The following is an 18298-nucleotide window of genomic DNA, read 5'->3' as shown; positions in this document are numbered from 1 at the left end:
TGTCTCTCTGCTGTAACTACCTGTATGTCACAGTGCTTCCTGAAACTCAACATCTCCAAATCCTAACTCATCATCTTTCCTCCTGCCAATGTTGCTATCCCTCCTAATATCTCCCTCTTGGTTGACAACATCACTCTTTCTCCTGTCACCCAAGCCCGCTGCCTTGGAGTCACCCTTGATTCAGCCCTGCGCTTTATCCCTCATATCCAGTCCCTCACCAAATCCTGCCACTTCTGCCTTTGTAACATTACGATAATCGGTCCCTTCTTCTCTCAGGAAGCAACCAAAATCCTGGTCCATTCACTCATCACTTCTCGTCTCGACTATTGCAACCTCCTTCTCACTGGTCTTCCTCGCTGTCGCACTTCTGACCTTTAATCCATATAGAATGCTGCGGCTAGGCTCATCTTTCTCTCCCTCCGCACCTCTTCCACTTCTCCTCTGCGTAATTCCATTCATTTGCTCCCTATCCGTTTCAGAATTTGGTTCAAGTTCCTTACTTTCACTTACAAAGCCCTTACCATCACTTCTCCCCCTTACATCTCTAACCTTGTCTCAAAGTACATACCTACCCGGCCACTCCGTTTCGCCTCTGACCTCCGCTTCAATTCACCCCTCATTACCTCCTCCAATGCTTGCCTTCAAGTCTTCTGCCGTGCTGGCCCTAATCTTTGGAACTCCCTATCCGGCCTGACTCGACTTGACTCTCCCCCAACCTTCAGTCCTTCAAACGCTCAATCAAAACTCACCTTTTCAAGCTTGCCTATCCTACGCCTCCTAACCATTCTACCCACCACCTCTTTTTCTTCGTCTGCCATCTAAATTTTTTCTCCCCGTTGGTCCTACTGTCTCTCATCACCACTGTCTTTAGAATGTAAGCCCTCGCGGGCAGGGTCCTCTCTACCTATTGTCCCACATCTGTTTCCTGTCCTTCGTACATCCTGTCACGTCTTTTGCTGCACTCTGTGTGAATCCCCATAGCATTACTCACACTCATCTGTGCTGCTGACATTTATTACCTCATCTATTTGTTACTTGCTTCTGTATCCGGCGCTATGGAATCTGTGGCGCTTTATAAACAAATAATAATAAAAACATATTTTTGTGCTAGTGGGAGTGGTGGTTTTTTTCTTTCCTTTTTTCTTTCTACCTGTGATATTGTAAAATTCACCACAATTTGCAAATCTTCAGGCAAATGACAGCAAATTGGATTTCTGTTGTTTCATACACCTCTTCTGGTCTGGTATTCCCATCTCTGCTTTCCTTCACTTAATTGAACTTATTTATATTTATTTATAAATTGAATAAACACATTTATTAGAAGAAAATCTTTTAATGTTCACTTGGGTTGTAAACATTCTAATTTATCCTCATATTGATGCTAAAATCTTCCATCTTACTTGCTTATGCAGTAATTGGAGTGATAAGAGATATCTCACTATTTTCTTGAAGGAGTCAAAGATCTGTTTAGTAAAGCAGTTAAAATAAATGTTTAAATCCCATAATACCAAACATCAGAAAAATATTGGGGGCTCTAGTGAAACTGAATACTATTTGGCATGTGGAGATTGTTTTTGCAGGGTCTGACTCTTGGCCAATAAAAATGTTCAGTGATCATTTTGTAGAGCTACAAATTGTTCTTTTAAATTTTTAATTATTTAAAGATGTGAGTGTATTCAACAGGCCTGTTGAGCTTGCCCAATTTGACACATAGTTCCGTCCGTGCATGTTTCATCTGATACAAAATTCCCTCCTCATTGTGTCTTATTTTTTTTCCACTTTGATCTTTCTATTTTTAAGATTATGTAAATTATCTCCTTTTGGAAACTTATTTATAACTAGTGTTTTGTATCTTAAATGGGAAACAAAATATATGGTTAGTTGTGTGTGCAGAGTATATCCCTACTGTGCATATTTGCTGTTATACATGATATGATGCAATTATCCTACGGCAATCCATAAAGGTCACATAGTAACAGTATGCTGAGCATCACTGGTATGAAATAGCAACACACATTTGTTTCCTAAAAACAACATTTTGCACTGTAGTGGATTTAAGGGCACCAAGAATGAGTGAGTATATTAGGCTGCAAAACATAACCACCAACAATCCCCCACCCAGAGACTACCTGCCCTGCGTTGAAAATCAGTGGGGCTCTTTCTAGAACACACCTGGGAGCCCAGGAATGGCAACTTTGTCACCTCATTGTCCCAGCATAATGGGTGAGGGTCCCTAAAGCCCCTGTCCATTTTGTTAAAATAATAAAAAAATCTAAACAAATAAAGTTTGATTAGATAAAACCCTCCCCAAACGAATGTTTGGCACTTTATTAGATCTAAAAAAACATCTTTTTTTCATCCTTGATCTACTATAGTGAGTGAATGAAGAGTGTGGTGTCCCACCTGTTATAGTTAAAATCGGCTTGGTGGCACAGTGAATAACATCCCTGTCTCACAGCACTGGAGTCATGGGTTTGACCAGGACCACCCTATCTGTGTGGAGTTTAAATGACCTTTGTTTACATGGGTTTCTTTTCATACTCCAAAGACATACTGATAGATTAATGGTCTACTGACAAATTATCCCTAGTGTGAGTGTGTTTGGTAGATAATATAGATCGTAAGCTCCACTGGGGCAGGGACTGATGTGAATGATTAAGTATCCTTTGTAAATTGCTGTGTAATATTTTGCAGCTATATAAATATCCAGCTCCAGGAGAGGACTCCCACTATTAACAAGGAAATCTTGTACGTCACATTCTCCTCTTATAGTGAAACTGGTCAGTTGGAAGCTTACGGATTTGGCCTCTCTGGGGTTCAGAGGATGTACAAAAAATCCTCTTAGAGACTGCTATCCCCACACTGAAATGCGCTTGGACTCTTCCCAGCCAACATGGGCTGTAGAGACTAGGATAATACAGTTGTCCCAGTAGAGAGGTACTTTTCCACTACAATAAGAAAACTCATTATTTGTAATCTAAGTGCAGGCTTTATTTGTTATCCATGGAAAATCTTCATTAGTTGTGATCAAAGGCAAAATAAAGCATAAGAGATGTCACAAACTGCTTGTTGGGAGCCTTGCCACTTAGTGACTGAATAATTAATTGACTAGGAGTGTCAATAGCCACTTGGCCAATGACAAGAGGTTTCCCACTCTGGTCACAATGTGTCTCGCTGGCGTTGAGGGGAGTCCCTGGTGACTATTTGCATTGATCACACACACCAATAGAGACCTATTGAATGTACTGTTGTGGGGAAAAACAAGTAACAATGTTGTAGAGTTCAAGTCATATCAATGATTTTCCCTGAGGAAGCCCAATCAATCGGGTGAAACGCGTTGGTTTCACACTGCTTTCATCGATCAATTGAATGCGAACCTGTATTGAACTACTGCTTTCAGCACATAGTGGTTTTCACAGATACCATCACATGCGCACCGAGGTCTGACCGTGACCACAACCACTCTGTAACCACTTCAGGCATCCTCGGATGCCTGACAGAGAGTCACAGAGGAAGACCTGACATTCTGGGCAAACAACCCTATACATGAGGGGTAAGTCTTTCAACATCCTGCTACCATTTCTGCATTGTGGACCGAACTATAATATTGAATACCCATTTGAATTGTACTTTCCATTTAAACTGGATTAACGTTAACTTGGTTCAGGGGAATTATTGTGACCTGTGCCATTCACACTGTACATTTACTTGAGCCTTGTTTAGGGGTAATTTTGTGAACTGTGCCATTAATAATGTGGAATATATATGAACTCTGTTTGAAGATAATATTACGAACTGAGCTGCTGGAATACCATGGAAAGATACTTTATCCCAATTTGACTCCAGCCTCCGTTTCTGATTACAGAGCGCAATCCCTACTGGACAAGTATTGGTTTAGTCATTATTATTGGTTCACTTCAGTCACGATATAGAGTGTAAAGAACTTGCCTCTCCTCGTTCCTGTTCTCGATTGCAGCCGATGCTCCGTTCTTTCGGGTGGCGCGCGGCTGTGGTTATGTGACATGCAGGCGAGAGATTTTAAATTCTTTCCCCTATATCTTGCTTGCTCTGACACACTGCCTGTGTCAGAGCAACAAGTTACAGCTTGGCGTCTGGCTCTCTCCCTTTGTGTATCCTGTGCTACTCCTGGGGTTTTCTCTATGTATGACTTCTGCCTTGTCTGACCACTGCTTCCCGATTATCCTGCTGACTACTCTGCTGCCTGTGCCCTTGTGTATCCGACCCGGCTGACATTCTGTGCATCCGACATGGCTATCCACATTGACTTCTCAGCAGCCTGTGCTCCAGTGTATCCAACCCGGCTGTGCTTATGATGTTTATCCGACCATGCAACTCTCCTACTGTGGTATCGCTTCAGTGTATCCGACACGGTGCTCCACTGAAACGTGTCAGGAATCTACAGTCAGTGCTGATCTATTTCAGCTAATTATCCTGCTCTGCTTACTGCTTCAGAGTCTGCTCCGGATCCCTCATCTACTAACCTCTCGTTTATTACGTCAGGGGGCTTACCTAGGGGACCGTGACCCGCGGGTCTCCTGCAGCAAAACCCATCCCACCTTGCGGCGGTTCTTGGTGTAGACTGGGGGGTCCATTAGACTCCGCGCCCTGGGAAGACCTGTGTCAACTCTGACTAACAGGAGTTTCCCGTGAGATGTAACATACAGGAAGTGTGAACCTTCATTTGCATGATTTCGTTTTTCAGAGTGTCAAATCCATGACCTGTTGATTGTATGCTCAGTTTACTGTACACATTGTTGTTTTTTATAATATTATTTGAGGAGAACTGCAGTTTATTAAAGCTTTTACATTATATTCTGTGCAAAGACAGACCACTCTCTCCACATATTGTTATACTGATGGGATTTTTTTTTTCCTAACAGATAAGAGTGTGCAATATAAACCTTTATTTCACGCACAGATGGCTCTCTGTTGTTCACATACACCTTCTTACTTTTCAAGTCAAGTGTACATATTTTCTATTTTTCTCTACCATTTTGAAGCACTGGGATTTGTGTGTGTGTAATATATAAATATGTGTGTGTGTGTGTATATTTATATTAATGCCATTCATATCAATGGCCCATTCATTTTAATAGGATTTCTACATGTAGTGCACAATCACAGTGAAATGAATGACTTAAATTATGAAAGCAAAAAATAGTAAAGCACTGGTGTAACTGCTGAAGTCTATGGATGCTTAGAGTAGAATGGGTTTTATTTGTATGTGTGGTTGCATGCGCTGCTAATTTTACTTGCAAGATCATCATAGAAATGTGTTTCAAGTTCTTATTTTCTGTTCACTTCTAAGAAACAATATATATATTCTTCCTCAGAAATATTTTGTTTTGGAAAATGATACAAAAAGTGCAATTAAATCAAAATGCTAAAAAATAGGCTACTTGGCTCCATCTTTAATAAACGGAGACATCTGTTTTAACACCCTTCACATAATGTTAATTGTTTAATTCCCTAAATGATCTAATTGTCCATTTGCAGACAATTCATCATCACCACCATTTATTTATATAGCGCCACTGATTCCGCAGCGCTGTACAGAGAACTCATTCACATCAGTCCCTGCCCCATTGGAGCTTACAGTCTAAATTCCCTAACACACACACACACACACACACACACACACACACAAACACACACACATACAAAGAGAGAGAGACTGGGGTCCATTTTGATAGCAGCCAATTAACCTACTAGTAGTATGTTTTTGGGAGGAAACCAGAGCACCCGAAGTAAACAACACGCAATCATGGGGAAAACATACAAACTCCACACAGATAAGGCCATGGTCGGGAATTGAACTCATGACTCCAGTGCTGTGAGGCAGAAGTGCTAACACTTAGCATCCGTGCTGCCCAATTTGCATTAACATTAAATATTTTATCATGGTCACTCAAACATGTATGGTTTGCACATAAGTCTGGTTATAGCACTGCCTGCTGTCATATTTGGACACCCCCTTCATTTACTTCCCATTAACGTTCTGCATTTTTGACCATCTTTATCTATTAAATTCAGAAAAGCAAGTGGCCATTGGGGAGACTTTTAAAATGTCTAAAAATGGGGATCTTTTACACCAGATGCAAAACTTCATGTCCACTCCGTGTAGCTCATTTTAATATCTTGTTTGCAAATTGAACTCCTAAATTCTAGCTGTTCTGGCTATTGCTCATATATTCTATCCAAAAGTTGTGCCACAATCCTCCCAGATACACTAGTTATCTTGCTGAAATATAAGCTCATCCTGTGACTGTAATATATACAGACTTTGTGCTGTGTCCACAAAACTGTACATTATGGTTTGTGTGTAAAAGAAGTAAAGTGGGAGTATGGGTATTGTTTCTCTTATAGTACTGATACTATTTAAAATATTTTCACTTCAGACCAAAAGTTAAATATTTTCATATATGAAAAAATGTAGTATTAATAAATGTTGGTAATGTAGTGTTGTAGCTGCAATATGTCTTTCCTTTCCAATATTATGTCTAGTAGGTTTAAGCCCAGATGTATGCTAATTGTACATGCAGTCAGTATGTCTAATGTTTGATAATGCTGCCAGTATGAATTGAGCATTGCACAGCTGCAAACCATTATAAGAGCTGCATACACCATATTATAACGATAAGAAAGATGCTATATACCTTCACATGCTGTGATGTTTGCCCAAGTCTTCCTTTCACCATTTGAAGATGTAGAAAAGAGCCTGTTTTTGCTTTCCATCTTTTTTTATTTTTTTATTTTACAATGCTCATTTGGACTTTCAAAGTTCACAGTTTGAAGTTCGTAAAATAAGTACTAATTGTTCAAGGAACATCGTTTAACGAATCTATTGATAACTACCAGTAATCACTACACCTACTAATGCTAGGGAACGGGAAGTGTGGGGGGGTCTACTAAAGGCCGATTTGCAGAAGCTGAAATGCCATTTGTTTTCTATTGTTGTAATTTGCATGTTGATTTCCGAATCACTTACTCTATTAAAGGCAATCGCCTATAATGCCCCAGTTCTCCAAATCTCCCCACATCTCCCCAAAAAGGTTTTGGACACTTAAGAGATAAAAAAAATAAACAATGTCCATGCATGTACAAACTTATTCATTGTGCTGGGGTTTCCATAGGTGCTCTACTAACCCCAGTGAAATGAATGTGAAAACCTCTGTGTGGGAGGGTTTTCCATTATTAGACAAGCTAGTTAAGGATTAAGGTGTATTGTGACATTTGGACTCTGCTGGAGTTGCTGGGTGTATGCCAAATGATCCTGCATTTATGTACTTGTAGTGTTTCCAGGTCCCCAGCAGTGTTTGTTCCCCTGCACAGACACACAAGATTCTAGCTTTCATTTTGTAGAATGTACTAAATAAATGATGGCTAGAATCTGATTTGTTGCTATAGGCAACATCTCCACTTTTCAAACCCGCTGGAAACTCACAGCTGGATACATTTGCCCCTTGGTCTCTAGATTTTTTACATTAATGCTATTTCAGTGTAAGCTTTCAATATTCTGCATAATCGCAGTGATGAATTGACCACTTAAATAAAGTCTTCCATATCTCCATGGAAAAAGGCCATTTGGCTAGCAATAGTTTGCTCCAATGATGGAGCTTTAAATGGGTCTTTAACATGTAGTGCACATGCTGCGAACCCTAGTAAAATGAATGGATACGATAAGATGAATGGCAAAGCTCTGAGATTTTCAAAGTCTCTGGGGAAATCATGTCTTTAAATTGTCGGATATCAGATTGGACAAAAATCTTTTTTTTTTTTTTTTATCGATTGCTAGTGAATTTGGTTTAAATTTCAAACTCTTGTAGGTCCATCCTCCCCAATAAACTAACCTGTAATTCCAAACTGCAAAAGGTAAATTGTTTAATGTCCACAATTTTGATACAGCTTTCCAGATGCCATTATATGTTTGATATGTTTGACCAGTCAGAATCAGCTCACCAATGCCATTTCCATCCAGTTTTGAGAGTATAATAAACTTTTTTTTCCCTCCATCGACATGTGTGGAAGTATGTGCTTGATATAAGAGGGCACATGATTCTTTTAACAAAACCGAACAGCCTTAAAATCACATTAAGGCATCTCTCTGCAACCTGAATCAAGTTTGTGATTCTGAAGTACTTTTTAGCAAATTACTCGGGATAAATAATTGTATGCTTGCAAAGTTGAGTAATATGAATGTGTTTTTATAACTGCAAGTTAGAATATTTAACTTTTAACCGTTATCTGATTTTGAAGTCAAATGTTTCATCCTTGGCTTGCATGTGTTTGTTTGGTGTGGTTTGTGATACTTGATGCAGGCTGTATGTGGGCTATAGACTACATCTTGATGGGCAGCTATATAAATCCCTTGTGGAATAAAACCTCAAATTATGCTAACCCAAAAAATGAATACATCTATATCCATGATTAATAATGTATTCAGTATCTTCACAGGAACTCTTGATTTATTTGTGGGTAGAAGTTGATTTTCTTTTTTTTTTATGGCTATAGTTCCTTGTAATCCTCTCCATTTAAGTTTGTAAACAAATGTTCAAATACCATAAAATAGTTTTTTGGTGTGTAAGTAAAAAAATATTGTATACAGAGTTTCTGAAATGCACAATACACATTTGTTTCTATAGCTGTAGAAGGCAAATAACAGATACAGTCCAAATTCTCTTCGATACGAATATAAAAATATTTGAAATGTTTGCTGGAAAGTGATATAATTTTGCTTTACCATTTCATTTGAAAATGTAATTGTTGCCGTCTTTGAGTAGAGTTGCATTTACTTCTTCTGTTTAAAGTGCTTAATATTATGTTGTTTAACCAAGCCCCTGTAAGAGATTTTATTGAAATAGTTTTTGTTCCCTGGTTGGTTGGAGGAGGGGATGGCAATTAGCATTATGGATTTAGTGATATTGCTTATGCCACCCATATGCCAGTCACCATTCTCTGAGCCTAGAACATACTGTAAGCAGACTACCCATAGACATGGTGTGAAAGGCTGGGGTTATTCTCACAATGGCATCTTCCACAACAGTTATCAGTAATTTGCTGATATAAGAGTGAGGCCTCCAGTCCATCTCTGTCACTGTGCATGCTAAGCACTCCACACATAAGTCTTGAGGGAACGAAAACTGAAGGATCCATCTGGTCATTTCTGCTACACTGCGCTGATGTAAGATTACGCTAATCTGGTTGCTTGTCAGGACAGGTTAGTGAAAGCAGGCGATTAGCTGAGATTTAGAGTAGACTAGTTGTAGAGGAAATCTTGAGCTGCTCCTGTGCATGCCATGTTTAGTATATCAGAACAGCATGATGATAAGCTTCCTCATGTTGTACGTTTAAAATACAGCAGATTGCAAGATTAATGCACAGTTTTATATCCTTTGAATGATTTAACTGGCTATCAAGGGATGAAATACACATTAGGTAGCTCACTAGAATGTACTTGTGTAAACATGTACAGCTGCCACATAACAGTGACTGTTCTTGTAATGAATTCTTTAAAAAAACTTGTACTTTTATAAATAAAATGTCCTCTTTTTTTTTCTGCATCTTTTGATTGACCATTGTGACATTGCAGGTTGAACATCCCATCACAGAATGCATTACAGGCCTGGACCTTGTCCAAGAAATGATCCGTGTTGCTAAGGGTTACACTCTCGGACGTAAGCAAGCCGATATCCCCATAAATGGCTGGGCGGTCGAATGCCGTGTCTACGCTGAGGTAAAGAGTGGTGTTAATGGCTGAACACTGATATTATTATATCTAGTGCCACTTTGTCTATAGATGTTAAACAATGACTTCACCTAGGCTGTCTGTGGGAATTTTCATTTTTTCAAAGGGGTCCATTTTATATTAAAAAATACCAAGCCATTAATCAACTATAACTGAAACAGATCGTAGTTTCCCACACTTTTATATAAATCTTTAAATGTGGAATATTAATTGTTTGTATGAGATTAATGAAACACAAACGGCACATGTAATCTGTTGGGAAATCCATATTTTGGGTAAGGGACATATACTTATTCCCACTCAGCACAGAAGTCTTCCTGCTGTACCAATAGGTCACAGGACCAAGCTGTCTCTTGTTATTTAGTATTCACAAAAAATGTAAATCTGTGGTGCCCCTACACCCTTGCCAGTTCACTGAAATGCACTATTATAAATGACCGAAGCAAATCTATTACATTCCATATATGTTGCATTTTATATAGTTCTACATGTATCTGTTGTCAGTAGTTACTAGAACTAGTAAGGAGAAATTACAGGTTTGGGAACAATGACGACAATGACAATTTATTTTGTTTGTTACCATGTGTGGTTTGCCTATTTCTTTCTGGGAAAGGAATGCCATCATTGGGGGGTTTTCAAGCATTTATTTTGTTTAACTTTTTTTTTTATATATATGACTTTAGGATCCATACAAATCCTTTGGCCTACCCTCCATTGGTCGTCTTTCTCAGTACCAAGAGCCACACCAATTGCCAGGGGTATGTTGTATCCTTTTTTTCACTCAATTTGACTTGATCACTCTCTTTGCTGAAAATAAAACATTAGTGTTGCTAGTGGTCATGGTGCATAACACAGATATAAATATATTGTAGAGCAGCCAGCATTCAAATTACAAAGTTTGTTGATTCTATGTCACATTGTTGAGCAGACTGACAATTTTCTTCTGCATAAAAAGAACAAAAAGGTCTCTTTTCTGTGTAATAAAAGTAAAATTGGTGTAACTGTGAACCAGTGTTTACTTGCAGACTGACAGGGCTATACCATCTGTATGTACCATTACTCAGACTGATTACTTGCGTGGAAGACAGGAAGAATTCAAAATTTAAAGATGTTATTGGATATGTGATTTATTTCACTTCTTAAAATTGTTTTTCCCATATTCTCTCTAATGGGACCTGACCCTTTCTTGGCTCAGAGACTCCATGCTGTGTTCAAAGCCTGCGAGTAGAACAAAAATTTCAAGGGCTTAACAGGCATTATGTTTTGCTAAATATTAGAAAAGAAAACATACATTAGAGGTTGTGCTTAAACATCACTTGTGAACGTCAAGCAAAGATTCATTGAATTAAAATGCACATTAATTATTCTGGCTTTTTTCCCTCTGTTTCTTTTACATTTTAATAGCTAACAAGATGTCAAGCATTTTGCCCTTGCAAGTTTTTTGCAATTTGCAGTTTTCAAACGTGAGACCTGTTGAAAGTGCAAGTGATAATGGACAAAAACGTACCCCCTACAGGCAATGTCCCACCAAATCTTGCTTCAATTAATGCTGCAGCAGGAGTTTTGTGTAATAACATTTCTGCTTGCAAGCTAACTGTAGGAAAAAAAAACAATTAAAATGCTTTAAATATTCTGTGTGCTACCGTTATTTGCTGATATGAATGTAGCATGTCAGCTAAATGGACCAAGGGATAGATAAAGTGATTGGGTGCAGGGGAGTGCACACTAAGCTTTGTCTGTCATTATTGCTGCGAGCAATCAAATTGATGCCAGCAGGACAGTAGACGCGTTGACAGCTGTAATTATGTATCTCCATGGTGATCACTTTTGGCCTGTCATGGAGGCCCACTTGTCCCCTACCTTGCAGGCATTTAATCAGATTGGGCTGTCACTTGTCAGGTAGACATGGCGGGCTGGGAGTTGTGTTTTGAGGGTGAGGTGATTTGAAAATGAAGGGTGGGAGATGCCTGAAAGCTTCACGTGGTATGTTACAGTACAGACGTATTACAATTTAATTATGCCAGAGGCTTCAGAGCGGTGGTGAGGACATTGCCTATAGTGCTACTGGTCTGCTTCATATTGCCTGATGGTGTTTTATGAAAATTAGAGCAGATACTGTTAGTCAGCAGCTTATTTTGTGTCTAACCATGGAATTAATTGCAAGTAAGTTAATTATGTTTTCATGTGGTTCTCTTTTAGACTACATTTTCAATTAACTGTCGTCTTAATGGTTTAATAAAAACATGGCTACACCTAAATGCACACAAGCTCACGCTATAAAAATGTTATGATTACCAGTAGTGATTTGCATAAATAAATTGCAAGTATATATAGGTCATGTCAGAATCCGTGTAATAGTTCATGGATATTTAGAAATTGTGGAAAATTTTCAGACATAGTTTTCTTGAGAAGGATGAGAGAGGTAAAATTAAAATAGTGTTAGTATTGATATGACTTATGGCTAAAAAAGAAACAGACAGATGAACTAATACATACTCTATGTCCTTATACACACATGGATAGGACTGTTTGCAACCCAGTAACGATTTTAAGGGTACGTACAGTACAACCTAGCGTTTGTAATGCAAATTTAGACGCAAGTAAAAACAAAAACTGCCCTACATTTATGCATGTGTTTACAAATTCATTCAGTCTATGGTTTATTTGTGGGGTTTTTTCATATATAAATGTGGTCTATGACAAAACAGAATGTTATTATCTTACTCATTCTAAACGCATGAGGAAACACATTCGTAAGTGCTTCTTAACCTCTTGTGTTTACAATGCGCTCCCTGTCAGATGAAAGTAAGTTTTCAACCATGTTGACTGGCATCAGATACATTGAAATGGAACAAGAAGCGTTCCAAAGATTCTTTTATTGTTAAGGCGCCAAAAGGGTTTGCAAGGCTGTATATTATTATTATTATTTATTTATTTATTAGGCGCCACAGATTACGTAGCGCAGGATACAGAAGAAAGTAACAAATAGATGAGGGAATACATATAAGTAGCACAGATGAGTGTGAATAATGCTGTGGGGAGTCGCACAGAGTGCAGCAAAAGACGTGACGGAATGTATGAGGGAGTCATACAGTAGACAGAAGTGGGACAATAGGCATAGAGGACCCTGCCTGCGAGAGGTTACATTTTAGAGCGAGGGGTGGTGAGAGACAGGATGACCAACTGGTAGAAAATGGAGATGGCAGGTGAATAAAGGGAGATGGATAGAAAGGTTAAGGAGGTAGTAGGATAGGTGAACTTGAGAAGGTGACTTTTGAGTGAGTGTTTAAAGGACTGAAGGTTGGGGAGAGTCGAGTGAGACTGGGTAGGGCGTTCCAAAGATTAGGGGCAGCACGGCAGAAGTCTTGAAGGCGAGCATTAGAAGAGGTAATGAGGGGTGAATTGAGGCGGAGGTCAGAGGCAGAGCGGAGTGACCTGGTAGGTTTGTACCTCGAGACAAGGTCAGAGATGTGAGGTGGAAAAGTGTTGGTAAGGGCTTTGTAGGTGTGAGTAAGGAGCTTGAACTGAAATGGAAAGGGAACCAATGAAGGGATTTGCGAAGTGGTGTAGCAGAAGAGATGCGATTGGAGAGGAATATGAGCCTAGCCGCAGTATTCTATATGAATTAAAGGTCAGAAATATGAGTCAGGAAGGCCAGTGAAAAGGATGTTGCAATAGTCGAGACGAGAAATGGTGATTGAATGGACCAGGATTTTGGTTGCTTCCTGAGAGAGGAAGGGACAGAGTTTCATGAAGTTGTGGAGGAGGAAGTGGCAGGATTTTGTGAGGGACTGGATATGAGGGGTAAAGCTGAGGGCTGATCCAAAGGTGACTCCAAGGCAGCAGGGTGACAGGAGAAAGAGTGATATTGTCAACCAAGAGGAAGATATTAGGAGGAATAACAACATTGGCAGGTGGAAAATGAAGAGCTCGGATTTGGAGATGCTGAGTTCCAGGAAGTGCTGTGACATCCAGGTAGTTACAGCAGAGAGACAGCTATATACCTGGTTTAGGAAGGCGGTAGAGATGTCAGGGAAGGAAAGATAGATTTGTGTGTCATCATCATAGATGTGATATTGGAGGCCAAATAATTGAATGAGTTCACCGAGAGAGCTGATGTAGAGTGAAAAGAGCAGAGGGCCAAGGACAGAGCCTTGTGGGACTTCAATAGAAAGGGAAGAGTCGGAAGCAGACATGCTAAAAGAGTGGCCAGAGTGGTAGGAGGATGACCAGGAGAGAGCTGTTTAGCAAAGACCTATGGAGGGAAGGGTGGTGAGGAGAAGAGAATGATTGACTATATCAAAAGCAGCAGAGATATCGAGAAGTACGAGAAATGAAAAGTGACTTTTGGACTTGGGTGAAGGGAGGGTTTTTTGATAATACTGGAGCTGAGCGCATGCTTGAAGGCCGGGAGAAGATACCAGTGGAGTGAGAGAGGTTAAAGAGGTGTGCAAGGTGACAACAGGCATTGGAAGAGAGGGAGTGGAGGAACTTGGAGGGGACAAGTTATAGAAAAAGAGAATGAAGTCAGAAATGGAGCGAGATTTCCAACATTGGCGTTCAGAAGAGCTGGAGCACTTTTGGAAGAGACAAGTAAGAGGGGAGTGCCACAGTTGTGGTTTAGATTGGTGAGGACAAAGGGATGTAGCTGGGGCTGCAGTATCAAGGGCAACACTGAGTGTTGTTTTGTATAGAGAGACAGCAGCGCTGAAACATGATGAAGAAGTGGGAGCGCGTAAGGGTTCGAGGGAGGATGCAAACATGATTGGGTCAATGCTGTCGATGGGGCGCAGTGTATAAGCGTCTTTGGGTAGGTGATTGGGGGGGGGCAAGGGGTAAAGTGAGAGTAGAAGGATAGGTGATTATGGTCAGAGAGGGGGAAGACTGAATTGGAGATGTCACAGAGATTGGAGAACAAAATGTCTAAGGAGTGAACATCACATCACAGTGGGTGGTGGAAGTTGTTCATTGGCAGAGGTCAGAGGTGGAAGTGTGAGTTAGGAGTTTAGAGGCAGCGGTAGTAATAGGATAGTCGGTAAGGATGTTAAAATCCCCAATGATTATAGTGGGAAGATCAGAAAAGAGGAAATGGTAAAGCCAGGTTGAAAAGTTATCAAGAAATTGGGAGGAAGGGCCAGGGGGATGATAGATGACAGCAACACGAAGGTGGAGAGGGGAGAAGAGGCGGATATAGTGAACTTCAAAAGAGGAGAAGAACACATTACATTGGGGAATAGTACATACAATAAAATGACAAAATAAAATACATACAAAAGTGACAAAAAAAAAATACAAAGCACAATTTTCTATAATTACATTTAAACATACAAAATTACATAAGGAAAACACTAGGAGAGAGGGCCTTGCTTGTGAGATTACATTCTAGAGGGGAGGGACAGACACAGAGAGGGTGAAACATAGCGGTGGAGAAGATGCGGCGGGCGAGTTAGAAGGATGGATGGTAGACTTGAATGAAAAGATTAATTATAAGAGCATGTTTGAAGACTAGTAGACTAGTGGATAGTCTAATTGGGCATGGGAGTGCCTTAAAGAGGTTGGGAGCAGCGCGGTAGAAATCTTGAAGGCGGGAGTGGAAAGAGGTAATCAGTGAGGTGGTAATTGACAGAGCAAAGTAGGCAAAAAGGGAGTATGTGTGGAAAGGAGTGGTTGGGGGCTTTGCATGTGAAGGTAAGGAGTTTGGTTCCCTGTCTGCTTCATAAGCCAATTCAGTGTTGTGACTGGCAGAGGTAGAATGGCGAGAGAGGAAAAGGAGTTGGGTAGCAACAGTAATGCAAGTTAGATAAAAATATGTATGATCTGATTTGGTACAGTGATTTTTATTTTCACATTTGTGTTTTTGTTTTGTTGTTTTTTTAATTTTAAAGATTTTATTTATTTAAAGATTAGCTCTTTACAGACTGTGGGCCTGATTAATCAAGGAACTTAGGCAAGACATTTCTTACTTAAGTCTCCTGGACAAAACCATGTTAAAATGAAAGGGTTGAAAAATAGTTTTCTATTTTGCACATAAGTTAAATACTGACTGTTTTTTCATGTAGCACACAAATACTTGATAGCTTATTTGTACACTGAAATTTAAAGTTGATATTTGTATGCTACATGAAAAAACAGACAGTATTTAACTTATGTGCAAAATAGAAAACTATTTTTCACCCCTTGCATTGCAACATGGTTTTGTCCAGGAGCCTTAAGTAAGAAATGTCTTGCCCATGTTCCTGAATGAAGCAGGCCCAGTGTCAATATTAAAATGTTGAATAATAATGCGAAAGTAAAATGAGCACTTATAGAATATATAAAATAGTTAAGAAGAGCAGCTCCTAGGGAGGTAATGTACAGCTGAAATTAATGTATGCTAAATGGACTTGTGGGGAAAAAACAAGAATAAATAAAACAAAGCAATGAAACTGCAATCAACAACAAGTGCAATAATCAAGTATAGAATTGGAAGGAGGTTGTGGGTAGCGTTGTGGCTTGCGTCCATGGATTGGGAAAAGGACCAGATTGATCTGATCCTGATGGGCTATAAGGATTAGATTGAAAAAGGAAGATTTAAATGAAAGTTTGTAGCGCAGGGCTCCCATCCTTTGATGATAGACTAAGGCTGGGTACCCACTACAGTGTTTTCAACCGATTATCAGGCCAATCAAACGATAAACGACCATTCAGCCCGATACCGCATTAGTATGTACGCTGCAACTGTGAACGTTCATCGTTCCAAAGCTCATCGTATCGTTCTCCTTAATATTAACACAGATAGAGCTAGATGCAGTGTTTACTCTTCTTTCTTCCCAGTCCTCGCTATTCACAGTCTCCCCCAGATCCTCCTTCCAAGCTCGCCCGTACAAGTCTTTCATAGAAGGTTCCTGTTACAGAAGGGATATTAGGCCTTTAGTCAATGATTGTCTTAAGAAGAGAGTGACTCAAAGAAAGTCAATGATCTGGCACATAGTACAGTTTTGACTGTGGATTGAAAGTTTCTTAACTGTAAAAACTCAAAGGAATATTTAGTTTTATATATTGACTATAGTTTTTATATTGCCAAATTATATTTTTCCATTTGCTTACATATGTCTAACATACCTTTTTAGAGTCACTAAATTTGTTTTGTAATCGTTTAGGCTGATACTGATATTGAACAGGAAAGGGCCTCATTTGAAGCTACTTATAAAAGGAAGCAACTGCCATTTGTTGTGAACTGCATACCATCTTTGTGCTACATTTTTATTTAGTTAAATTGTAATATATACCTTATACCAACTCTGCTCCAACCATCTGTAAAGGGCTCTGATGTGCTGTATTTACATTTAGTTAAATGGAATGCTTACTTCTCTAATCTATTTGTTGGCTTAAGAAATGTATTGTTATATTTGTAGTGCAAGATTTTGTGAGGGTTACCTCCAGACACTGATCACATGACTTTGTTATCCTGTTTAATCAATTCATCATAAGCTGTTAATCTTGATAGGCTGTTAGCCAATACTAGGTTTAGCCAAGAGGTGAACAGGAGGGGAACATTGTACCTGGAAACATAGCTGTATGGGGACAGAATCCAACATCGCCTGTGAGTCCTGTTATTCTCCACCTCATGCATCTGTCCTGTGTATGGCCTGGTTACTTCCTGCTGGACTCTTTTTCAACCATGCTTCCAAATGCCACACTTTTATTATGATATGGATGTTTTGATATTTTGCACTGCCTTATTTCCCACCTTCAAACCACACTTGCTGCTCCATTTACCATGACTATCAAGCTCTCCGTAGCCCATTGATCATCCACAGCCTCCTTGCTGCACCTTTCAGTATGCTTAAACTTGCATAGGTCCTCCGTACTCAAGGCAATGTCACAGTCCCACTTTGTTTTACTCACCTGTCCCTCATCTTTGTACAGTAGTAACTACTTTCATTTCCCTTGCTAATCCTAAAACCTCTTATTCACAAATTTTCTCTACTGTTTCCCCAGATTAGCCCCATCTCCAGTTTATTTGCCCTGCCCGCTGGGGAGTCACCTCCTAGTTTTGTTTCTCGTCCCATTCCAACCCCCTTTCCCTGTCAACTACCTCATTCAAAATCAGGCACACCCTTGCAGTCCAGCAGCCCCAACAACTTCATCCACATCTCTCCTCTGCCCTCTCTACCTCTACCCTGCGGTTTCTGGAATGCCTGGTCGGTATGTAACAAATTGACCTCCATCCATGACCTCTTCATCTCTAGCTCCTTCAACCTGCTTACCATCACTGAAACCTGGCTATCCCCTTATGACACCATCATTGCCACTGCTATCTTTCAAGGGCTTGCATGTCTCGCACACACCCAGACCTGGGGGCCAGCAAGGTGGTGGCGTTGAAATCCTTTTTTTCCCTCTGCTGCTCTTTCCGAGTTATTCCCTCTGAACCTTCCTACTCTTTCTTCTTATTCGAGGCACACTCCTTCCACCTCATCTGCCCAGCCCTCCTCTGTGTGTCGTCCTGGTCCCATCTGTCCATTCATTCATCACTTCGCCACCTTGCTCGCA

At 39.9% G+C, this 18298-nt stretch overlaps 1 protein-coding gene across 1 annotated transcript in view; it reads left to right on the top strand.

Annotated features, from left to right (window-relative positions):
- The window catches only part of PCCA (propionyl-CoA carboxylase subunit alpha), a 357370-nt gene that overhangs the window by 134846 nt on the left and 204226 nt on the right, over nucleotides 1-18298 (top strand). The window contains exons 13-14 of the mRNA XM_075199966.1: nucleotides 9611-9754; nucleotides 10450-10524. Coding sequence (XP_075056067.1) covers nucleotides 9611-9754; nucleotides 10450-10524 — 219 coding nt within the window. The remainder of the gene's footprint in view (nucleotides 1-9610; nucleotides 9755-10449; nucleotides 10525-18298) is intronic.

This window comes from Mixophyes fleayi, chromosome 2 (assembly GCF_038048845.1).
Source record: "Mixophyes fleayi isolate aMixFle1 chromosome 2, aMixFle1.hap1, whole genome shotgun sequence".
Lineage (NCBI taxonomy): Eukaryota > Metazoa > Chordata > Amphibia > Anura > Limnodynastidae > Mixophyes > Mixophyes fleayi.
Note: the sequence above shows the minus strand (reverse complement) of the source record. Positions and strands in the feature narration are given on the sequence as shown.